This window comes from Electrophorus electricus, chromosome 4 (assembly GCF_041902795.1).
Source record: "Electrophorus electricus isolate QZ-2024a chromosome 4, ASM4190279v1, whole genome shotgun sequence".
NCBI lineage: Eukaryota > Metazoa > Chordata > Actinopteri > Gymnotiformes > Gymnotidae > Electrophorus > Electrophorus electricus.
Window position 1 is genome coordinate 3,225,146 of NC_137500.1, and position 23,985 is coordinate 3,249,130.

General features: G+C 44.9%; 3 protein-coding genes and 1 long non-coding RNA gene across 14 annotated transcripts in view; 2 read left to right on the top strand and 2 right to left on the bottom strand.

The window, feature by feature from the left end:
- The window catches only part of mob2a (MOB kinase activator 2a), a 33,953-nt gene extending 22,218 nt beyond the window's left edge, over positions 1 to 11,735 (top strand). For 3 of the 4 annotated variants that reach the window (XM_027015176.3, XM_027015174.3, XM_027015175.3), the window contains exons 2-5: positions 7,052 to 7,212; positions 7,683 to 7,776; positions 9,897 to 10,021; positions 10,326 to 11,735. In XM_027015176.3, the coding sequence (XP_026870977.1) occupies positions 7,052 to 7,212; positions 7,683 to 7,776; positions 9,897 to 10,021; positions 10,326 to 10,600 (655 nt within the window). In that variant the 3' untranslated portion in view covers positions 10,601 to 11,735. Of the gene's footprint in view, positions 1 to 3,670; positions 3,852 to 7,051; positions 7,213 to 7,682; positions 7,777 to 9,896; positions 10,022 to 10,325 lie in introns of those variants that run through there. The other variant, XM_027015172.3, reaches the window with a different exon arrangement.
- An 839-nt stretch (positions 11,736 to 12,574) lies between these two features.
- On the bottom strand, positions 12,575 to 14,383 carry kcnj11 (potassium inwardly rectifying channel subfamily J member 11). The gene has a single exon (XM_027015171.3). The coding sequence runs from the start codon at positions 14,228 to 14,230 to the stop codon at positions 13,085 to 13,087; it is 1,146 nt and encodes a 381-aa protein (XP_026870972.1). The 5' UTR covers positions 14,231 to 14,383; the 3' UTR covers positions 12,575 to 13,084.
- A 1,649-nt stretch (positions 14,384 to 16,032) lies between these two features.
- abcc8 (ATP-binding cassette, sub-family C (CFTR/MRP), member 8) overlaps positions 16,033 to 23,985 on the bottom strand; it is a 38,876-nt gene continuing 30,923 nt past the window's right edge. For 5 of the 8 annotated variants that reach the window (XM_081711818.1, XM_027015180.3, XM_027015179.3 and 2 more), the window contains 14 exons: positions 22,751 to 22,917; positions 22,206 to 22,275; positions 21,280 to 21,437; positions 20,311 to 20,403; positions 20,093 to 20,195; positions 19,549 to 19,662; positions 19,173 to 19,293; positions 18,748 to 18,878; positions 18,455 to 18,533; positions 18,250 to 18,358; positions 17,471 to 17,574; positions 16,840 to 16,973; positions 16,385 to 16,447; positions 16,033 to 16,285 (listed from right to left, as the gene is read on the bottom strand). In XM_081711818.1, coding sequence (XP_081567944.1) covers positions 16,148 to 16,285; positions 16,385 to 16,447; positions 16,840 to 16,973; positions 17,471 to 17,574; positions 18,250 to 18,358; positions 18,455 to 18,533; positions 18,748 to 18,878; positions 19,173 to 19,293; positions 19,549 to 19,662; positions 20,093 to 20,195; positions 20,311 to 20,403; positions 21,280 to 21,437; positions 22,206 to 22,275; positions 22,751 to 22,917 — 1,584 coding nt within the window. In that variant the 3' untranslated portion in view covers positions 16,033 to 16,147. Of the gene's footprint in view, positions 16,286 to 16,384; positions 16,448 to 16,829; positions 16,974 to 17,470; positions 17,575 to 18,226; positions 18,359 to 18,454; positions 18,534 to 18,747; positions 18,879 to 19,172; positions 19,294 to 19,548; positions 19,663 to 20,092; positions 20,196 to 20,310; positions 20,404 to 21,279; positions 21,438 to 22,205; positions 22,276 to 22,750; positions 22,918 to 23,985 lie in introns of those variants that run through there. The other 3 variants (XM_081711817.1, XR_014123056.1, XM_081711819.1) reach the window with 3 other exon arrangements.
- Positions 18,852 to 22,861, top strand: LOC145657422 (uncharacterized). The gene is made up of 4 exons (XR_014123058.1): positions 18,852 to 18,956; positions 22,120 to 22,321; positions 22,462 to 22,636; positions 22,734 to 22,861. It is a non-coding gene; the product is annotated as an uncharacterized LOC145657422 (long non-coding RNA).

Genomic DNA, 23,985 nt, shown 5'->3' on the forward strand with positions numbered 1-23,985 from the left:
AGGGACGCAAGGCTGCAGTCCAGGCGCTGCACTTCAACCAACTGCTCTAGCTGCAACATGCCTTTTTGTTTTTGATTTTTTTATTTTATTTTTTTCCCTAGAGCCAGTGACTTTTTCTGGCCTCAGGATGTCCGGGTGTCGGCCGCTGCAGCAGGTGGAGGAGGGTGGTTCGTGTGCAGCCTATGCAAGAAGCCTCCTGTCTCAGGAATGCAGGGTGTGTGGGCTGCTTTGTTTGCCAGCCACTGCTGTTTGTTGCTCCTTTTTTACAGTAACGTTTGCACTACCCAGATGCAAACCTTCATGTCCTTGACCTTTCCAGTTCAAGTCCCCAGCGTGGCTACTGCCAAGAACATTCCCTCCCTGTAGTTTAAAGCACTCATTTCCAAGAACACCTTGGAAACAACCCTGGAATACTGGTGTTGACAAGTCTCAAAATGTGAAACCATTCACTGTCACCCTTGATCAGACTTGTTCTTAAAGCAATACCACTGCCTGCTTGCAAGATTGCATCTCGAACAAGCTCGCACAAGATGCTGTTTAACGTTAAACATCAAGTGTTTGTAGCTGAAGCGTGTTCTTCCCCACTCCCCACTTCCTCCAACTCTCTTTCTCTCGGGCTTTCGTTTTTCGTGGCATCAGTGTTTTGCGAGCAGGTGGTGGAGCACGCCAGAGCCCGCGCACCCAGCCCCACCTGGAATGCAGGCAGAGATACAGGACTGGTTTTGCCGTGGCCTCCAGCGGACCTCCAGGGCAGCAAGCGAGAGAGGGAGACATTCGAAAGTGACCTCATAAACCACGGGTCTGTGTTCAAGCAAGTCTCATCTTGCGTTGTATCAAAATGAGATGCTGCGACAAAGCAGAAAAAAAAAAGAAAAGAAGACAGTCTATCTTATGTGGAACAGAAAGCTGATTGGAAGACTGAGTGGACCTGCACTGCCTGTGGACTTTGGCATGCACCCTCTTGTTTGCTTGCCTGTGAAAGTGTCTGAGCAGTGGAGTGACCTTGGTGACCCGTTTTCCGGTCACAGACTTGCCATGTACTTTTCACATTTTTTAAACAAAGGCAATTATTGCATGCATTGATGCATTGAAAATATTTCACATTCACATTTGGAATACCACAAATGAAATGCAACAGTTCAGAGGTCCCACAAACGAATAGAAATCGCCATCCTGTAGTCCCGAGTTAGCACACATGGAGAGATGAGGGTGGTTGAATGTTATGTATTTTATCTTGTCACTTCTCCTGTGGCTCACTAGAGTAGATGTATACAGTAAGTGGGACTGTTCTTTTGTTCTATGAAGTTAACTTTCTCACCCGACCAGTTGAGCTGGCTACGTAGTCCAGAGCTCTTTGGGTTATGTCGGTGTTTTAAAAAAAAATAAATAAATAAAAATTCTTTGCGGTTCCTTTTTTAAGCTAATTTTATGATTTAACTTGGCAGTGGATCTTTTGCTTCCAGAGCCTGCCTCTGTTGGTGACAATACAAACTAGAGTTATGAGTTATGATTCAGCCCTCTGTAGCTCATACTGGCTGTTTGGGTAAAACATAACCACTTCTGTCCCAACTGAACAAATCCAGTGTGACAGCTGTTCAAAGATTGCTGGTGCTGGTTACTCCACGTTTCTTTGTTTTGTTTTGTTTTACGAATGTATGAGAACTTTCAAATTGTCGAGCATAATTTTCACACAGGAAATTTACGTTTTACGTTACATAAAATTTTTTGAAGCACTCATGCCATAATGTGCTGGCAAGAAAAGCTCATACCACATCGGTTATTTAAAATACAGCTCACTCAGAGTGTAATTATAGTTTACTGTTCTCTGGAAGATGGCAAATGGGTTTTTCCTCCCTCTAGTTTAATCATTGAAGAATGTCTGTCTGTCTGTCTGTCTGTCTGTCTGTCTCAGATCACACATCATTGTGGACTTGCTTCACAGTCGGTTAGGCTGGTTTACCTACTGAGTGGCTACGTTCTTTTACCGTGAAGAAAAAGCCATAGTTATGAAGTAACATTTATTTATATTTTGTATTTTGTTTTGGTAAAAATAAAACTACGGTAGGTTTCTTGTGGGAAACGTACACTAGTGTCATAAAACTGTAAGTCAATTGAAATGTTTGAAAGTAGTCATTGGGCCTGTCCAATAAGTCAGGTGTTCTGGGATGGTGAATTTGTTTGGTGGATCAGGTAGTGAATAAGCACAAAATAAGTGTGCATGCGTTTGTGTATGATAAAGAGATTTATGCTTCGAGCTTTTTGAGTAGCCAGTCCTTGTTACAGTTTCCAGTGATGTCAGATTTATCAACCGAGTCATCCCTTGGTTGGAACAGTTCGGTAGCGTCTTGTCTATTTTTACCACAGGTGACATTTCTTTCTTTTGTCGCTACGTTATTCCCCCGACACTTCAGTGTTCTGGGAAGGAACATGACTTTGTTTGCTGATAAGAAGCCCTGCCTGTCCCCTAAGGCCACTTTGAAGATTATCATTAAGAGAGTTCCATATCCTGGATGTAATGGAATAGTGTGTTTGGTTTTCCACCATATTTCCTGCATTTTAGTCCCACTCAAAAATGGCATATTGAGTGTCAATGTACAAGCCCCAAGAATATCGTTTGGAATCAAAATTAACAGCATCAATTATTGTTTAATTTTTAACAATGTCCATTTTTAAAAATATCAATACCAGATATTGATATTCCTAACTAATCTTTCTGATGTTGTTCATTTTGTTAAGTTTAGCGATGCACAGAGCTCTTAGTTTCTATTTCACCCAACCCGCCTGACTCTGTTCTCAGAGGTGTGATATGTGGTCTGTAGGCTGAGGTGTTGTTTGCTCTGGGGAGAAACACTAGCCCTGGCATCCATTTTCATACTGCTCCTAACTAGGTGTGACACTCATTCTCTTCTCGTGTGGCCTCCCTTTATAACTTTCATTTAATCTCTGCCTTGTCCAGATTTTGTCATCTTACAGAGAACTCGCTCTACAGCATATGTACGTCACAGCCCCTCTTTCGTTTTCACTTTCCCGCTGGCCTTTGGAGTGGAGCGAGGGCATGTTAATTTGTGGCCTAGGCGGGGACCGGGGTGTAGGTACGGCTCGGCCTGGACCCCGGTGTCGGTTGTCTGAACACGCTCACTGGATCCCACTGCTGTAGCTGGCCACTAGGTTCAAGGACATGGTATCAACCATGATGGTAGCCTTCAGATTGGCCTTGTAACTCACCATGTTGAAGCAGCGCTCGAGGCTTTTATCATACTAAACACTGAAATAATAAATACAAATATTATGTTATTTGTGTTTTAAAGTGTATATATGAACGTAGGTAGGTATACACGCCCAAGCCCTACAGCAATTCAAAAGACGACCAGAGCTTTCAGATATTTGGCTTGAAGGTTGACTGACTGTTTCCCGTCGCGCTTTTTTTGTGTGTTTTGTCAAAGGCTCACCTTGGTCAAATTAAATGCGCTATTTCTTAAACACTACCGGGTGTTTCAGGTTAAATATTTGTGTCCTTTCCTTGAACCGTTTGTGCGGTTACAGCAGAACAGCGCAGGATGCAGCCCGCGCAGCGATCGCGGCACGCTCCGCCCGCCCTGCCTCGCGATTGGCTTCCTGGCAGTGGCACGCGCTTTCACGCTCTCGCATGATTTTAATCCCCGCGCTCCTGCGCGTGCTAACGACAGAAGACGCGGCGCGTAAGGACGCACGGACGAGCAGACGGCACTTTTCTGGGCTCGTAGTCTGTGCCTAGTTTAAGATCGCAGGAGTTTGGACATGCACTCTCAGAAAACATCCAAAAGTGGATTGAGTTGCAAAATGGTTCTCCAGGCTGTAGGCAAGGTGTTAAGGTAATTAACGTGTTTGGTGAGCCAACTTCGTGAATGCATTTGTTTAGGTCAGGGTGGCTAAGACAAAAAAAACAAACAAAAAAATATGTACTATCTGTTGTAAGTGTAACTGTAACAGAGCACATCTTTGGTAGTGCAAACGCATTTCATGTGCGGAGATCAGTGTTTGCATCTTGGTTGTGTTTAGTTATTCATATAAAGTGTTTGTTAATTTAGCTGTAACGGTTCTAACGCCAGTCTTCTGCTAAAGTGGGAACTCCACCGTGCGTTTTCTCTCCAAACTCATGATCCAAGCCTCTCTCTTGGACCTGAAGGCGGATTCACGGGCTGCGCTGTTTTAGCAGTGCCACGCGTACTGCTGGAGCCTTGCGCGACGAGGCGGACTGGCGCGCACATGGATTTAGCCGCCGTGTCATTAACGATCATGTAGCGTCACGTCCGAGTCCGTCCTGTTTTATGCTCGTCACGGTGTTTGCTCGTTTCTGCAGCTTTTGTACAACTTGTACAGTGCTTGTCCGAGAATTGGGCTTTGGCATATGCACTTTCGGTGGGATTCAACACGAGCATGGTTTCACGCCGCGGTCCCTTAGGCTGTAAAATAAGAGGTTCTTTGCTATCGGGCATATTTTTAGTGTTTTGGAATATTAACTGCTGTGTGCAATTAAAGGCTCTTGCGGCGAGTAGACATTGATTCCTTATTCATAGAGATTAACAAAATAAACCCCAAACGTGTTCTCCTAACTTATGTTTGATTATCATTTTAACTAGCTAAGAAATAAACCAGTTACCCCTGGGGTGACTGTTTTGTTTTGTTTTTTTGCTTGTTTGTATTTTTATTTATTTTTATGGGGGGGGGGGGGGTTGAAACCAGATCATACTTTCCCTTTGCTTCGTTGTGTGTGCAGGTCCGTGGTATGAAGAGCACAGCAGGGTAGTCCACAAGCTTAGTCCATGTCTGATATGGGATGGGATGCACTGTTGCCAATGGAAAGTGCTCTCATTGCCTTCTCTTCCTGTACGACGTTTGGTCAGCTCACCCCCACGTTTAATTTCTTAAGACATCATAAAATACCAGCATTGTGTTTCGTAGCCTGCTGTGATTTGGGTATATCACTTTTTGGAGTGGTTTCCACAGCCACATGATGTTAAGCAGTGTGGTCATGCCCACTGCTAAACGTGAATGAGGTTGCCATCAAAGTGAGAAGCTGTGAGTGCAAACTGTGTTGCCTGGTTTATTCCTTCAGGGCCTTCCTTGGGTTGTTGGGATTTTGCAAGAAGCGCTTGGTTTGATTCATCTCCATCAAGTGTGTTAGACTCTCTTTAGGACTGTTCATTAATTTTTAATGAATGTTTATCCCCCAGTTTTAAACATTAAATGTTCGTTTCCTGTTTTTTTTGTTTTTTTTTTAGTTTCCTATTGTCCATCTCTCTCGCATGCGCAGAGAGAGAGAGACGTAAGCGAGAGAGCACAAGGGGGAGAGAGAGAGAGAGAGACACGTGAGCATGAGAGCGAGAGACATGAGAGAGAGAGAGAGAGACAGACAGACAGACACGTGAGCATGAGAGCGAGAGACATGAGAGAGAGAGAAAGGGGGGGAGAGAGAGAGAGATCCATGTGTGCTCCTTGTAACTTGCACATCTCTTTGCCATAAAAGGTATTGTTGGCCCTCAGTCCAGGCCAGAAGGCTAATACCAGAGAGGGGAAAGCAGCCCCGTATCCATGGCGTTGGAACCTCTAGAGAGGAGCGCAGAGATCAGATACGTTTTGTGTGTGGTTTGGCTCATTGAGCGTATGCCTCATGTAGCAGGCCTGTCTTTCACTGACTCACTCCAAGTCCCTTTGAGGACATTTGGGTGCCTTATGAATAATATGCATCAGTTTTGAAGGATCTGGGACTATTAGCTGAGGTATAATTTGCACCGTGTGAGCTTGTGACCCATTGTAATAAGAGTCTAACGTGTGGCTCGAAGGTTTTGCCTCTCGCCTCAGCTGTGCTATTCACTCAGACTTGGGTTAAGCAAGTCCAGCTCGTGGCTCCCATTAATTCCTATACCAGGTGCATGTGACAGCTGCCTGTCGGCCTTGCTTTTCACCCCTGAGCTCTCGCCGGTCACTCCTCCGACTGAACTCGGATCAGCGGTTCGAGAGTTTGAGGCTAGGCTTTTGGGTGATCTGCTCTTAGAGCAGCACGGTTGCATCTGTCTCAACTGCATCTGTTGCATCTGTCTCAACTGCAAACAGCAAGTTGGAACCAGCGTGGCATGGTGCTACTGCTCTCTACATGCAGAGGGCATGCAGACCTGGTAGCTCAGGGCCTCCAAGAGTTCAAGAGCTTGGAGAAACAACCTGCAATCATATCGTTTGGCGCTTGGATAAAAATGATGACTCGTATACTGATCCGGCACAAAGCAGAATGAAACAAAACTGCTTTACTTGGCAGCTGCCCAATCAGGCCGTTTGTGGACTTAGAACTGTCTGCCTGGTTTGAGCGGTTTGTCCAGGAATGGGTGGGGGCTGTTGTGGAGAGGTGGAGGCCAAGAACGTTTGTTTGATTCAGAGAAGTGGCTGGTTTTGCGGTGTCAAGGGGGCGGGTGCAGAGAGGCTCAGCAAATTTAAACTCTCACAGAAGAGCAAGAAATGGTGGTACGGCACTGAAGTTCTGTTGTCATGTGGTAAACAAAACCGTAAACTTAAACCCTAACACGTGGATGAAAGATAATGAGAGAAAGGACTCGCACAGAAGGAGTTGAGGTGAAAAGGCAAAGGGCTTGTTTGTTTGTTTGTTTTTTTCCCCTCTGCAATTTTGTGTAGAGAAATATTCAGCCTTTTTTAAAATGAATGATTTTTATATTGTTTCTCAATAGAACTGTAAGGTCTTCCTTCACTACCCTGTTCACACGTTTCAGCTCAACCCCTGCCCTGAGCTCACTAAGCTGTATTACAGCTCTCTTTATAGCTGGGAACTGTCAATGCCATGTGGGTTTAGCATTCAGACTTTAAAACTAACGCTGGAAGTAAAAAGCTGTTTTCACACCCCAATTTAGAATGCCACAGAATGTGCCTGCTACGCTAATGCCAGACACCTTGGGCTTCTTAAAGGGGGCATTTGGTGCAAACACCATCAGAGAGCCGTCAAGTAAAGGTCCTAGTTGAAGACCATCTCTGTCCTCCCCTTTAAATGCCCTTCTGTGTTTTGTAGGAAGTCCAAAACGAAGCCCAATGGGAAGAAAACTCCTGCCGAGGAGAAGAAGCACTACTTGGAGCCGGAATACACTAAAGTACGGGTGGTGGACTCCGACCTCAAAGAGCTGGTGGTGCTACCCAGAGAGATAGACCTCAATGAATGGCTGGCCAGCAACAGTGAGTTGATTACACTAGACAAACAGATTCCTTTCTCCACCCACGTTAAAGCCATCAGGAGTGTTTGTCGGGCTCGTAGACACTTCAGTTGGCTGGTTAATAAACAGACAGCTTCCTGCTGAGAGACTTGTATGAGCCCCTCTTTACTACTTGCAGGGTTTGAGGGTTTTGGTTTTTTTTGTGACGTGCGTAAGCGAAGCTGCTTCTTTAGAGTGAAAGTACTGTCTTTTATGACTAGCACTTTCTTGGCATTTTGGTCTAAGCAGGTGATGAAACCTTTGGAACTCTGAAATATTAGTTTTCCAGACATCACTCTTCTTTAAATGAGGGCGGTTTCCTCACAAGTGCCTTTCAGAAGCCGTGTTGAGGCTTCAGTGAATCCTGCAGTTAATGTTGACATTCAGGTGGTGTTTGACCGTCGCCATATTGCTGTGCACTCAAGACTCCCTCTTCTCTCGTGTACTTTGCAGCGACAACATTCTTCAATCTCATCAACCTACAGTACAGCACAATCTCTGAGTTTTGTACCGGAGACACATGTCAGTCCATGACGGCCTGTAACACGTAAGTACATCCCCACCCCAAACTGGTCAAATGTAATCGTGTGCCGTCTGACTATAAACACACACAGCTCCTCAGAGTTCTGGATCAGAGATTCCTCCAGCACATGTGGGCTAAGCTCAATTTGGTAATTATTGACTCTAAACTTTAGCTTGTGACTGAAGTGCCTCTTATTAGCTTATTAACTAACTGGAATTCAGTCATGCATAAAGTAGATGCTGGAGTGGTGTTCAGGACTAGACCTCTGCCTTCATTGTTTAAATCAAATCAAACTGCTGAGCCGTAAGACGTACCTGCGGTTCCTGCCCGTGGTACCCACTTTTCTCTGGGCGGAAACGCCCGTTTGCTGGGTCTCTGCTGGGTCACAGCATAGCAGACACGTCCAGTGTTTGTGTGCACGCATCCTTGGCGCAACGTTGCCTGTTTTACTTGTTGTTGCCGTTTGGATGAGGAAGGCTGACGAGTCTTTGTTAGGAATGGGGCTTCTCATGAGGGAGGTACGGGAGATGGCGGTTTGATTGCGATGTCTCGTGACTTCTCGCAGTTGCTCAGGTGATGAAAAGGCTCGAGAAAAGGACTGAACAATGGGCAAGGATCCTGCCATTAGCTTTACAAGACAACTGCGACAGGAAACCTACCATTTCTTTACCCTCCTCGGGCAATGCCTTTCTTTTAATTTTCCAAGTGGTGTGTTTTTTTGTCCTTTTTTAGATTCTAATCCTGTTCAATCCTTTAAGACTGCAGTTTTGACACGTTTATAGTTTGTGTTATATAGTTGTTACCTGGTGCGCACGTGTCGTGCGTGCTAACTGTACAGCTGCAGGGTAAGTCTCGCAGGTGTCTCACTGTCCTACGTCAGCCCTGCACAACCTGAATCTCCACTTTACTGTTGTCTCAGTAGAATGCACTGGCACGGCCAGCCTTGTTCCTCACCCCTACATGGGCATGACTCCACATCAAAATGGCCCCAGAAGATGAGCCCATGCTCTGTAACAGTATGTGCGGTGATTCTTTAGGTGGCCATTCACTTTCTGACCAGCGCACGTCATAATGCAATGTAACCAGTTTGAAGGCAAATATTTTGTTTGTGGTGCTTTTTTTTGTCAAATGTAATTGTGGTTTAATATTAAGATTTAAGTGCATGATTGAAACCAAGCAAGAAGTTTACAGTGCCAGTTCTGCTACACACCACCTGTGCTGCGGCCAGGGATGTGTCCTATAGAGAACTGAATTAAACAGTGTCACTCTATTCCCCAAAAAAACTGCCAATCAGACAGTCCCCTCACCTAGCCTGCTAAATAAGTCAAATTAGGTTATCTTGAATGACCTTCAGAATGTTCTGCGTGTGCCACCTTAAAAGCTGAGGAGGGGCAGAGCATGGACTTGGGCACTTTCAGGTCCGGAAAAGGTGACGAAAGGCAGCTGCCTTCAGGGCCTTGGCCCGTCTGGCTTTTTAGGTGGATCAGCGGGTTTAGGCTTGGTGACCGTAACCCATGTATGCCTGAGATTTGCTCAGCAGCCGCATGTTTGCGGAAGACGTCGGTTGAAGGCCCTTGAAGCAGGCAGAGGATGTTATTTTTCTGGCCTTCAGTCACCAGCTTCAGTTATTATTTCTGCTGAGCTCCCCATTGTTGTGGGCGGGCTGCGCGAGTTTTTCTCCCGGTGTTTTTTTCCTTCCTCTCTGTCTCTGCGACGCGTCCTCTGTTGAACCCTGAGTGTAGCGTTGGTTAGCATGGCCAGATCTGTGCAGGGGCCACATTCCTTGGGATTTGTAATGTCTACAGGGCTATGGGGGCCGACCATCTTCTTCCTCCTCCTCCTCCTCCTCCTCCTCCTCTTCCTCCTTCTTCTGTCGGCCTCCTCACTACAAACCTCCTTAAGCACGCTGATGAGGGGAGGAATGCTTGTGCTACTTCCAGCCTGCAGCTTGGTGTAACAGCCCAGTTTTGCTGGCGTTGGGCTTCGGTGGGGCTTACTTTTGTTCACTCGGTGACGAATATAATTCGGTTGATGAACATAATAAAACCTGACCATATGTAGACTTAAAATGATTGCGTGTGCACATGTATGTGGAGTACAAGTTCTGCTGTATGAATACTTCTCGTATCTCTCCTTTGGTGCAGAATATACTACTGGTATGATGAAAAGGGGAAGAAGTCCAAGTGTACAGCACCTCAGTATGTGGACTTCGTCATGAGCTTAGTACAGAAACTAGTGACAGATGAAGACATTTTTCCAACAAAATATGGTGAGTGGAGTGTGGTGCTACCTTGTGGTCATTATAGAAACATCTGGTGTGTGCGTTTGCATTTGCATTTCTCCCCCACCAAATCACCATGTTTCTAGAGTTTGTTACAAACACTTTTTTCTTTAATGCTATACGACAAATGGTCTCCATGGGTGTTTTGCTGCATTATAAACACAGCAAATCTAATGTACTGCCAGTTTACAATTATACCACCAACTTTCTTCACTTTGGAAATGTTCTCTTGCCCACGTCGGTGGACCTACAGCAGGTTAATCCCCGACCCTGTGCCGCTCCGTCCCTGCAGGTAAAGAGTTTCCTAACTCCTTCGAGTCTCTGGTGAAGAAGATCTGCCGCTACCTGTTCCACGTGCTGGCACACATCTACTGGGCGCACTTTAAGGAGACGGTGGCGCTGGAGCTGCAAGGACACTTGAACACGCTCTACGCACATTTCATCGTCTTCGTGAGGGAGTTCAACCTGGTCGACCCCAAGGACATGTGCGTCATGGACGACCTGTCAGAGGTGCTGTGCACTCCCCTTCCCCCGAACGCACAACAGAACCACGTGACCGAGAGATGAGGCGCCCGCCGACCGGCCGAGCCCCTTGGCAAAGACGAGGAGGATGAAGGGGGAGGCACTGCCCTTGGAAGGGTCGGACTGCTGGCAGGACTCACGGACCCTTTGGCATCCGGATCACTTTTTTACCACCATAAGCGAATCAGAGGTGGGCAGAGACAGGGAAGGTAGAGCCACCAACCAGCACCTGCTGGTGAAGAATTGCCCCCCCCCCGGCTGAAAGATGAATAATAATATTAATAATATTAATAATGCCACCACCTGTCTACCTTGCAATCTTAACTAGGAACAATGTTTGTTTTTATTTGCTTTTAATGTTTGGGTTCTATTTTATTCTTTTTTTTATTTCTGCACATTCTTGGAGGGTGTGTGTTTTTTAAGGGGATGGTGTTTTGCATTTGGCCCTTGGGTATGTTCAATATGCAAGTCTAAGGTGATGTTTCCTCATTTACTAGAGAGAGAGAAAATGAATCTCTAGCTCCCCCTTCTGGAGGATCAGTTTCAAAAACGTGCCAACTGCTCTGACTGGGACTTAAACACTCCCTCAGTGAGCGGCTCCACCCTGTCCATTGTTCCCTGCACATCGTGTGTCAATCACCAGAAGTGAAAGTGTACACGTGTCCAGCCTGCTTTGTGTAATGAGATGGAGCTATTGGTGATGTGGGTAGATGGCACAGGCAGCTTCTAGCCTGCTCTGTAGATCTTGGTACAGGACCAGAGATCTCTGTGGGCCCACTTCATGTAGACACTCGGCTACAGGGATGCAGAGAAATCGGCCGATGGATCTGCCTTGTACTGATGAGGATGCATACTCTAGGATCGCAAACTTTTTTCTTCCTTTTTTTTTGGTTTTCTTTTTATCAAAGAGGTCATGGAAATGATAGAGCAACCTACAAGTGTGTAGAACATGCACATTCTGCTTGCAATTCTAAGAAATAGATTGTAACTATATAAATACATCGCAAGTGGGTTATTTCAAAATAGCCTCTATGGGGGAGCTTTGTCTCCTTTTATTTATTTTGACTTCTTATTTGCAGGGTTCTTCAGTTCTGGCTTTCTTTTACATATTTTAATTATCTAAGTTAAAGCAATTATTTTAAGCTCTGCAAATTATAATCTAATAAAAGGAGAAAATGCCCATCTGTCTTTGTTTTATCTTGCCATTTTAATTTCTAAAAATTAAATGGTATGCTTCTCTTGTACATTACAGCTCAGAATGGATTGTTTTATGGTGAGGAATGATTTCTTTGCTTTTTTGGGGGAATTTATTTATTCCATCATTACAGAACCAGGAAAAGTTGAGTAGTAATTCCTTATTGCAAATTAATTTAACAAGATTTTATTTGCACGTTATTTTAATACTTTACAATCAAAGTATTGGCATCATAAGCCGGAATACAGCGAGGTCTTATTTATGTTTTTGCCTAAAAGCTACTACTGATTTTATAAACGTTCTTTACTGATTGGAGAAAATCGACGTGTGTGCGCCCGTCCAGACATGCTCGGTCATAAAGGCCCTAGTAACACTCCCGTTTACTTACACGCCAAAGCGGGGAACCCGCGAGAGGACATTAAAAAAAAACAACAAAAAAAACAAAACATTTTTTAAGACTTTCAAAGATAAATAAAACGTCTGTGCAAATTCGATTTTTTTTTTTTTTTTTTTAAATCTAGAGATGAAAATCTTATACTTCTCTCCAGAAAATTCAAGGCTACTTACAACCCCGCCCCCCCCCCCCGTCCTAATCGTCACTTTATTTTGAACACTTTATTTTTAACTGTTAAATGTTTTATTTTGAACATTGCTAAACAATTTCAGAGCGCTATTTAAAACTACCATATATTAATATAAGAGAGCAGGCATGAGTTTCTTACTTGTAGACTAGGTTTAGTCGACCCACCCCTCTTAGTGCCTAAAGGTTACCTGAATGGCGTGCTGCTGACATCTAGTGTTCGGAATAGCGGTAACGCTTTAAATGTCCTCCAAATATATCCCGCATTTATTATGCCGAGAAAATTATTTTGACACAATTATCCTGAGGAAAGATCTGGAGACAATCAACATAAACATGGTTCGCCAGACAAGAACAGTTTAAAAAAAACAACAAAAAAACCCCTATTAAACTAAAATCTCCATCATGTCATTTCGCGGGTTCCGGAGCAACAAAGAGGCAACGGAATTTATCTGGCAATCAAATGTATAAATAATATGCTTGTAACAGCCCATATGCCCACAACAGCCGGTTTCTATCTTTTACGGATAGTAGTTAGTGCAGTTCTGTCTGGGGAAGAGACTCATAATGTGTGATGGAGATCTGGGCTTCAGGTGCGCGTTAAAAGACCCCCGCCGAAGATCCAAGGGTGGCGGGTCTGGAGTCCCACTGGGAGGATATGGGTGCGCAAGTGTGAACCTAGAGGGGGCAGCTTCTGGTGTTGCGTTTATCCTCAACTCAATTTCTGAATACAAAATAATTCCCTTAAAAAAAGTCACTCATGGATGGTACTTGGCTGTCTTAATCGTATACGCACCGGGGACCTCATAGAAGCGGCATCTTTCATTTTAAGTTGCGCCATGCCTCCTCCTTCGTCTATTTTTCGCGCACTGCAACTCGGAGTTGGCACTCTGACGGTATTTCCGAACTTCGAGTAGTCTACGGCGTACATGCCGTCTTCCTCGGATACGGTCGGCACGAAGCGCTGCCCCCACAGGATCTCCTCGGACACGTAGGACGTCCGGGCTTGGGTGGTGATCCCGGTTGTCTCCACCACTCCCTCGAGGATGACCACGACCTCGATGTCGTCGTGCTGCAGGTCGACGGCAGACAGCTCGTACAGCGGGCTGCTTTTTTCGATGACGTGACTAATGATGAGCGGAGAAACCAAGAAAATGCCGTTGGTGCCGACAGGGTTGTCCATGGTAATGTCAATCTGGTCTAGAGGGACCACTTCGCCGTCGTCCATGGTGGTCCTCCGCACCACCTGCATCCGTATCGCGGCGCTAATGATCATGCTCTTGCGAAGGTCACCGACGCGGATCATAAAACACAGCTTGTTGTTTCTTACTGAAATCACTGCGTGTTTACTGAAAATCAGTGTCTCCGCCCGTCGGTGAGCCTGCGCCGTTTTCATGAAGATGCACCCTAGCATGATTGCGTTAATGACAAGACCTACTATATTTTGGATTATCAACATTACGATAGCGGACACGCATTCCTCTGTAATCATTCGCCCACCAAATCCTATAGTCACCTGGACCTCGATTGAGAACAGAAACGCGGAAGAAAACGAGTGGATGTCCGTAACGCACGGGACAAAGTCGTCATCTTTCACGTCCAGGTCTCCGTGCGCGAAAGCAATGAGCCACCAAATCATGCCAAACAAAAGCCAACTGCAGAGGAAAGACATGGTAAATATAAGAAGAGTATGAAGCCATTTTAGGTCTACGAGTGTGGTGAAAACGTCTTGCAGAAACCGTCCTTGTTCGCGAATATTTGTGTGAGCTACATTGCAGGCTCCGTTCTTTGCCACGAACCGTGCCTTCCTCTGCTTCGCCTTGAATTTGGGCTGCAGCACATCCTCCGCCAAGCGAGTCAGCACGTAGTCGTCAGGAATAAGTCCTTTCCTGGACAACATCGCTGTCCCATACTACACGCTGGACACTGTTCCTAGGCGTACATAGGCACCGTTGGCACTGCTCGGTGGATGATGGTTCTTCCTGAGTTTGCGAAACAAGCCCGTAACACGTGTTGTCATTTGCTCTCCAAAAGTACGCGCGCAACGCGCATTCCCCGGCCGCGCTCTGCGCGCACGCTGAGGCGACGTCTCATGAGAAGATTCATCTTTCAGTGCCTCAGCTGCCCCTGCCAGTCACCTGAAACTGGATATCTTGTCAGCCATGCTTTGGGTCGTCTGCACCTGCTCACGGAGACTGCGTTTGGTTGGGTGCATGCACGGTCATGTGAAATGTCTCCGGGCCTCGCCGCGTCAAGAGCTCCTTGATTATTTACTGTAATGTAAGCAAAAAGGATGGATCTCGGTTTATGGTTAACCCCGATTTAAAACTCACACTTAGAATCTTGAATAATTATTAAAAAATAATAATAATAATAATAAAGACCATTCAACTGCTTATACATTTGGAAAATGGAAAACGTGCCGGTTTTCCAGAACCGTTTGAATGATAACTCAGTTGTGCCACCAGTAATCTTTTAACTAATTGTGCATTATTTTATTGGTAATATATGACAAAGTTGACTTAAACCACGATAATGCGTTTTCTAAAATTATATACAATTCAGTAGCCTATGTTTATTTTTTTTTAAAAAGAGAGAGAGAGAGAAAATCAAATCTAAATAAAAAATCATATTTTAACATTTCTGCCGTCAAGAAAAACTCCAGATGGGAGGGGCATAACTCAGAACGTGCCGGTCAAACTCCAGATGGGAGGGGCATAGCTCAGAATGTGCCGCTCATTTACATTTACAGCATTTATCTGACGCCTTTATCCAAAAGGAACTTACAATTATGACTGAGTACAACTTGAGCAATTGAGGGTCTTGCTCAGGGTCCCAACAGTGGCAACTTGGCAGTGATGGGGCTGGAACCAGCAAGCTTCTGATTACAAGTCAAGTACCTTAACCACTGAGCTGCCACTGCCAGTGAGTTCTTAATAGCTCAAAACAGGGCCGGTCAAACTCCACACGGGCAGGGCATAGCTCAAAACAGGCCGGTCTATGTTTATATATTACTCAAAAATTGCCATTTGTGCCACCGTTATTTATTTGTTGTATTTAAAACTTTTGCTTAGATTGAAAGTCCAACATTTCAAAACACTGAGATAAGAGGTAAAGCACAGATTAGAGCCTATTTGCATACATATTAGACCAACAACAAAGCATTTAAGAGAAGGCGATCCCATTTGGAGTTAAGGCTGACAGTCTGGTAGTCTGATGGACGAGTCTGGGTTTGCCTGACTGCCTTGTGCCAGTTGTAAGTTTGGCGGAGGACGGATAATGCTATGGGGTTGTTTTTTCAGGGCTTGGCCTGAAGGGAAATCTTAATGCACTCCAAGACATAGCGCCTATGGATTTAGAATGGGACGTCATAAAAGATCCTGCAGGTGTGATTGGGTAGGTGGCCCAGTACTTTAGTCTGTATCATATAGCTGGGGCATGGGGGCTTATTTTAGATGCTTGTATTTGTTAACCTGTACCACAGCTACCAGTATGTCATGAAGGCCTTTAAGTAGCCCAGTGTCTGGTGCTGGAGGACACAAAGCCATAGATTGTTTCAGACTTTCACTTTAGGATATTTGCCGCATTTCAACTGAAACAATTATTATTTAAAAATAAATTCTGAACTATTGCAATAAACACAGCGCTGTCACATCATTGTTACCTTTGACGAAATAATGACTAAGAATCATAAAATGAGCATATGTAGGAATTTCTCTTTTATTAGTAAAGAAACCGCATCTTATTTACAGGCATAATGAAATATAAAACAATAATACAGGGTACAATTGCACTTTCAGTCGAAGGTCCTTGGTGGTCATTTGTCTGCCCGAACGAAAGAGGCAAAAACACTGTCATCAGCACCAAGCAGAACCTCTGGCTTATCGTACTCCAGAATGACCCCCCTCTTCATCACGATCACCAGGTCTGCATTTAGGATGGTGTGCACTCGATGCTGCAAAGAGAAAACAAGAAAAAAGTCATCCAAAACTGATCCATGTGAAATATTTTAAATGTGTATAATGGATATTGGGCTCTGCAGCTGGATACTCACTGCTATGGTCACCACGGTTCTATCAGCGAATGCTGTCATTACGACTCTCTGCAGAATGCTCTCCTGTAAAACAAGCAACGGGCCAAAACGATGCCCAAAAACAAAGTGATGTGTAGAACTGGCTAACTGTGATGTTTTTTTTATTATCATCCAGTTAATACATAGTTTTGTCCCATATACAACAAACCTAATTAAAATAAGGGTTTTATTTAAGTTTTTTTTATCCTTTTTTTACTTTTTATAAATTTTGTTACACCACCCATAGTCTGAGAGTTACTAAACGTATTACCAAACGTATTACCAAACGTTTCACAAAATGCACAGTATAAGCACTTTTCATCCTATCAAGCCATTTCCGGTTCATTTACTTCTGGTATGCTCCATTTGCTCAGGGACATGTACTGTGACATATCTCTCTTTCTCTCTCTCTCGCTCTCTCTCTCACCCACACACACCGTGGCCATATCTATGGAGGCCGTGGCTTCATCCATGATCAGAATGCTGCTCTTGCGCACAAACGCTCGCGCCAGGCAGAAGAGCTGACGCTGGCCCTGGCTGAAGTTCTCCCCACCTTCTGTCAGTATGGCGTCTAAAACAGAGCAACATAGCTCAGAATTGCCGCATGAAGAGAAAGGAAAATACTAATCGAGGTGACGCTAACAGCAGAAATAAATGCTTTAGTGTGACTTTTGTTTTCACATATTTATCGCTTGTTACCATTGCTATTGCTCTCCTTTAGTGACATGACTACACTGCAACAGTCAGGGTTTTCTCATCACTGTGAGTGAGTGGGATGTGGAACAGTAGCCTCTTAAAATTGCAAACACATCTACAATCGAAGATGAGACATTAATCCTTCATAGCCCTGCTAGTTATCCTGCTGGCTAGCTAACCTCATCTGAGACACATTTCCATATTCTGGGAATTAATATCTCAGATGGGAAATGAAGGCTTGTTTCCACATTATATCATGTGCTAACTGTTACTGACTGCTAAAGACCCAGATCCATTCCAAATAAAAGAAGGGGGGAAGAGAAGAGGTTGAACCATTAAAAAGCAAAGTCAGATCTCCAACACCTCCCTTACCAAGTCCCCCAGGCAGGGTTTTTACTACTGGTTTGAGCTGGGCGATTTCCAGAGCTTCCCAAAGCATGCTGTCTGTAGCCTTCATCTCTGGATCTAGATTAAAGCTGAACACAAACGGAAGTTCCTGTATTAAAGACAGCGTTAATCAAGTAACAAAACAAACAAAAAAAAAAAAAGTATTTTCTTCATTCCAAACGTTTTCCTCTGTCAAACAATCAGAGGCACCAATCGCACAAGCAAAGGAGGAAGAATTTTCAAAGCCTCCTTTTGCCCATGTGTGTGAAGCCGGGTACCACTATTCTGGAAGAAAAACAGCACAACCAAGCTGCCCAGTCGGCTCAGAGGAGGCCACCCAACTCAGTCAGATGCCCTGATTTCCTAGAGCGTTGCTTAGTGATGGAACAGCAAGGCAGCCTGCTGTCTGTTCTAGCCAATCGGAATGCAGGCAACAGCATCGGAGACACCCCACCAGTCACAGCATATGGCTCCACTGAGACTCGATGATTAAAGTGGTAGGGCACCACTTAAAGCACAAGAGTCACTCGAAGGTCACGAATGCACTGACTGAACAGAGACACAACTGCTGAAGTGCTGAATGTGGACTTTTAAGAACAGCTTGAACTAACATGCTAACATGGCCAACCTTTAATGCCAACTGGCTGTCATCTGCTTTCATACATTATAACCAACATTAGTATTTTGACTGAACTATTGCTTTAGTAATATGCAAAATGTTTGTTGATGTATTAACGTAACTGAGCACACTAGACATGTCTGACCGGATTGTTCCACTGAAGAGAATGGGGTCTTGGAGAATGATTGAGAAGCGACTCCGAAGTGTCTGAAGAGGCAGCTTCGCTATGTCAATATCATCTATAATTATCCGTCCTGTTAAAAGAGCACACAAAAGAGTATCCATATATCACTCAGAGTGGAGGAGGAGGATGACATTCTAATGTCAGAAAAGGAGTTTTGAAACCGCACCCTCAAAAGTGTCCACCATGCGGAAAAAGGCTAAGGAGAAGGAAGATTTGCCACTTCCTGTTCTACCACAGATGCCCACCTACAGCAGATGCAGAGGAACCCACAATAAAAGAACTCTTCATCATCTACACAGATATTATGTTCACATTCAACACCGATGCTATTTTCGGCTAGCCTGTAAGTGGTACATATTTAGGTCATGACTAAATTTGAACAGAGGTGACCGTTAAGTCCAGGGCTTGTGGCGGTGTTTGTGCAGGGCCATGATCCCATCCGGAGATCTGTGGCTGTACCTTTTGTCCGGGCCTGACGTGGGCGTTGACGTGCTTTAGGACGGGCTTGAGAGAGCTGTCATACCTCACGCTCAGGTTCTGGATCTGGATCTCCCCCCGCTGGGGCCATCCCTCTGGGACCTGGGACGCAGCTGAGAGGCAAAGAGGGGTAGGGGGTTAAGGAGGAGTGAGACGAAAGACCGGAATAAGACGGAAGGAGGAGAAGAAAGGTAAGGGTGAGAGGAATACTGTTATGCTGTGTATGTCTATGTATATGACGAATAAACCAAACTTGAATAAGATGGAAAGGAAATTGGAATGGAGCGCAGAGATGCAAAAGGCAGATAAAAACAACGCGGAGGCCATCGCAAAGCGCACACTGCTGAATAAACAGAGTGAGTAATAGTGTGTAGGAGGCATGTTAACATCCCCTGTGCAAAGCTCACAGAGCAGTCCCTCGTAGTTCTCTGGCTCGGTCTTCAGAAGACTATTAATCCTCTTCACCGCACCCAGCTGCACCTCCATGTCAGCCAGGTTACGCACCATCCAGTTCAAGTAGTTCGACACCTGACGGTGTGCACACAGACAGCATAAGAAAGAAAGGAGAGATTTGCAGAGACCCAATATCCAGATCAAGATGACAAAATGGATGTCACCATATCCATGGCATGATAAGGCATGAATAAGACAACAGCGTCTAAAGAGACAGAAGTCCCTGCACGCTGACGTCTTTTGCTACATACAGAATATACATTTTAGTATCAGCCAGTGAAATCCTTGATGCAACCCTCGTTTTGTTGGTGTGTTTGTAGGAGGTCATACCATCAGAGCATAGGTCAGTCCAAGCCCAACCAGGCCCGTGGACAGATAGCTGCAGAGAGAGCTGGTGATGGAGGCGACTGCAGCTATGAGGACAATACAGGCGCCAATGTACTCCTGGCAAAGTTAAAGAAAAGCCAGCGTTTAATGATCTGTTTTGGCCTCATTCATCTCTTAAGCCTGTGTTTCAAACATACAGTGAGCCACAAGGGAATGTTTCGTTCTGGAGGCATGGCTAGTTTTTCTAGAATGTCCTGCCATTTTTGAAATATCCTGTAATTCTAGAAAGTCCTACAGAGGGAGCAATCATGTAATACAACTGAAAGAGCTCAGATGAGTCATATTACGATGGCAACAGTTCTAAGAAATGCACATATCCTGGCTGTGTGGACATAAATAAAAATGACTGTATGAGTATCTATTATTGTACGGGAATTATCAACAGCAGCAGTCAGGGCGTTGTTTGCACTCAGAGAAACACGCTAAGATTCCCCTTGCTGGAATGTATTATTGGAAGGTACCAATGATTGCGGTGAAGGTGACATACCATGCGGACTTCAAGCCAGCGGTTAGCAGCGGTGAGGAAAAGCGATGCGACGTTATTAGCGTCCGTGAACTCCAGGAGCCTCTGGCGAAACCTGGCCTCGTACCTATGCCACACACGTAAAGCACAACAGCTTCTTATCAGGGCAGAGGAGACATTACAGGTCACTGAAGCATCGTGGTCTGACTGCTGTACACGTGTCTTTTGTGACTGGCCCTCACCTGAAGGCCCTGATGGTAGTGAGTCCCTCCACGGTCTCAGAGAAGTGAGAAAGCAGAGGCAGTTGGGTGCTGTCCTCCAACTGCTGCAGATCTCTGGAGAAACATACACACGGGAATGAGGCAGAGGACACGCACAATCACACAGCTGTCTTACGCACGATTCTCATCACCTCACTTAACACTTCCTGTGTCTAGTAGGGTCATCCATCTCTTTCAAGCATTCTCCAAACTGATCTTAGAAGGACCCCTGAAACAAGTACCTAAGCTACACAGGACCGGAAAGAGTAAACCTTAGGTTAAACTGTTAACTACATTCCAGAAAAATGTCATAACTCGTAACAGCCTGCAGGTGTAGGGTTAGAGACTGACTATGTGTTGACCATTGTGCATTGTTTTTCATCAATGAACAGGTGGCAAGATGTATTTGGTTGTCAGATCCCTCTCAATCCAGCAGTGACGCTGATGTGTGAAATCTCCAGGAACACCGCTGTGTCGGATACTCTCGTACCCGCGTTAGCCTCTCAGTCGTCCCTCCCCTCGCGACCCTGACGCTGGCGTGTCAGTGTGACTGCTGGGCTGAGAATGCCCTGCTGCCAGGAGTAGTCCTGCAGTCAGGGACTGATAAGTGATTAACGGACGATCGAGGATGGCTGACAAATTATGCATGACCACAGATGGGCTACAGTCTGTAACGGAACACCTACAAACTGCAGCTATAACACAGGTGCACCTGTGACATAGTTAAAAGATACAAGAGCAAAGTAGGAGTTTGGAATAAAGTGGATGGGGAGGATATATAATGCTTTCGTTGTGTGACATGACACTCGGGGGGGGAGTTTCAATGGTTTCCTGTATACACCAGGATGACAATATTAGCTAAACAGATTATATATGTGACTTTTAGCTAGCTTGCTGGCTGTTCTATTTCTAAACATGTCTATAAATATGGGGCACGTGTGAGGAGCATACTTGGACGCCACTCTGAAGTATTTCTGGATGAAGTAGCAGGCAATGGCAAGGGGTGTGAGCGCGATGAGGAACACGGGTGTGACATATGAGATCACACCTAGGGCAGACACGCACAGAAGAGTAGATCGAATCAAACACTCCAGTGTAGCAGGGATGTGCTGGAGAAATTGGGGGAGGGGGTTTAGAAAGAACAGAGGACACACATTCACAGCGTCAGAGTCTTTTTTTTAGTTTAATGACCAGTGTTTGTTAGTCTACTAGCAAAAGAACTCAGAATCCTTTAAACCTGTGCTGAGGGGTTCAACCAGAGTCTTGTCTGGAATGACAAAGCATCTCCTGTAAATATATTCTTGTTGAATTATACGCATATTTTTTATTGTAGTGACATGCTACTGATGGGAGTGAGTTCCTTTGTCGACCTCTGATGAATGAGATTGGCTGTGTATAAATACACACAGGCTTAATGTCATCAACAGAATCACATCAGAACCACTGAAGCTGTGCTTGTTCCTATCTCAAACTACCTAACCAGGAAATAGTTGAGTTTTGCAACACATTTTCTAAGATGTGAACCTTTTGTTTGCGTGTCCCATATTCTAGTCTCCTGGTACGCAGGGTGATTTGAGAAAATTGCTAACTGACCATTATCATCAAAACATCAAAGTAAACAGCGTGACCAACCAACCTGAACAGTCATACAAGGGAAAAATAATCATTAACCCTTGTCATCTGACCTATTGATATCAAATCATATTGCAGTCAAATCTCAATATTGTGTACGTTTCTGTTTCAGAGAAGCGAAGGATACTGTGTTATTGTTTGTTTGTTTGTTTTTTATAGGTATACATCTAATCCCTGTTCTGGGAGAAGAAAGAGAGAAAGATGTTGAGGAAGTGTCTCTCTCTAGCGCTCCTTTAATGGCGTACCTGGTCTACGGTGTTTGTGTCAGCCGAGAATCGGTTCAGAAGGCTTCCCAAAGGAGTCGTCTCAAATAGTCTGGAAAAAGAAAAAGAAACCTTTTCTCAGAAGGCTCAGAAATACTGTAAGAACGCTTTCACATGCCCAATTAATTTGAACTTCTTAACACATTCTAATCCTGTACGTTCCCTTATACATGTCTGCTATTTTCAATAGGTTTGGTTTGTTTTGGTTGGATTAACATGTAATAACTTTGGTCCACAGGGGAAGGTAAGCAGGCCAGAAACCACACACACAGTGTACTGGCTCCCTCTTTACCCCTGAGCACTCTACTGTTGCCATGGTGCTAAAAGCAGAAATACTGTTTGCTGTCCTCAGCTAAGACAGATGGGACACATCAGTCAACAGACAGTTCACCAGTGATTGACTATGCAAAATGGTACAAACACTTTACACAGTTATGTGATCTGGCAGGTACACACACACACTCACACAAACGTGCATGCAGGAATACTAAACAAGCTCCTCCTAATAAGGCGGGAGGTGTGCCTACCTCATGGGGGCGACGATGATGTTCTTCAGCATGTTGTGGTGCAGCTCTTTGGCCACGCGCAGGCCTGTCCACTCCACGGCCACGGATGTGACCAGACACAGCACGATGCCCAGACAGCAGAGCACACTGAAGACCAGCAGGTACGAGGAATGACTCAACCCACAGTCCTGCACCCAACAGCACACACAATGCATTTATTTTCCCGCTGCCAAGTGCACGTATGTGTGCGTGCCTGCCTGCCTGCCTGTCTGTGTGTGTGTGTGTGCGTGCGCGTGTGAATGTGACAGTGTTGAGAGCTACATGCTGAGAGAGAGAGAGAGAGAGAGAGAGAGAGAGAGAGAGAGAGAGAGAGAGAGAGAGAGAGAGAGAGAGAGAGAGAGAGAGAGAGAGAGAGAGAGAGAGAGAGAGAGAGAGAGGGAGGATGAGGGAGAGATGAGTGAATGACAGAGAGAGACTGAATGGTACTGATATTCCATCATGGAGGTTCAAGGGAACACACAGGAAGAGAGAGCCCCATCAGCGCATTAGCTAGGGAAGGTTGTTTAAGAGCAAAGCTGTATTGACTCTAAAGCATTAACCTAACCTTTTAAGCCTCACATCATCCTTAATTACCCATGCTTCCCGTAAACAAAAGCAGGGCAGATCAATCTAATGATAACCCTAAGCACTCTACAAATATTCATCTGGGCCTGCTAATGCATACAAATGTGGCACACAAATTAAAAGAGACTCTTAAATCTTTCACCACAGCTCTTTACAGTCCTTTTACTGAGTAACTGGAATGGCAGTGGTTTAAATAATAATTGTGGTATCAAACCGTGCACACCAGTATGGCTTATATCATGTGATCTGGTTTTTACCATCTTAGTCTTTCTAAGACTCTTTCTGTCTGAACAGCTGTGCAGAAAGCCCTTGGATGTTCAAACATCTTAAACAGTGTATTTTGAACACGCATTCAGAGTAGCTCAGGCATTGGAGACAGGCTAGTCCCTCTACTTTTGTGTCGTGTAAGGGGCATTGGTGCAGGGGTGTCCATGGGTGATTAATCATGCCACTTCTCCCCGGGCACAGCTACACTCGAGTGTCTAATAATAAAGTGAGTATGGAAGTCTAGTCAGGCAACAACATTCGCCTGCTGTGCCCCGAACGTGTGAATAACACGAAGGGACCACTCACAGTGTGTGTGTATGCAAGGGGACGATTTTAGCTTCAGCTGATACCACATTACTGCACAG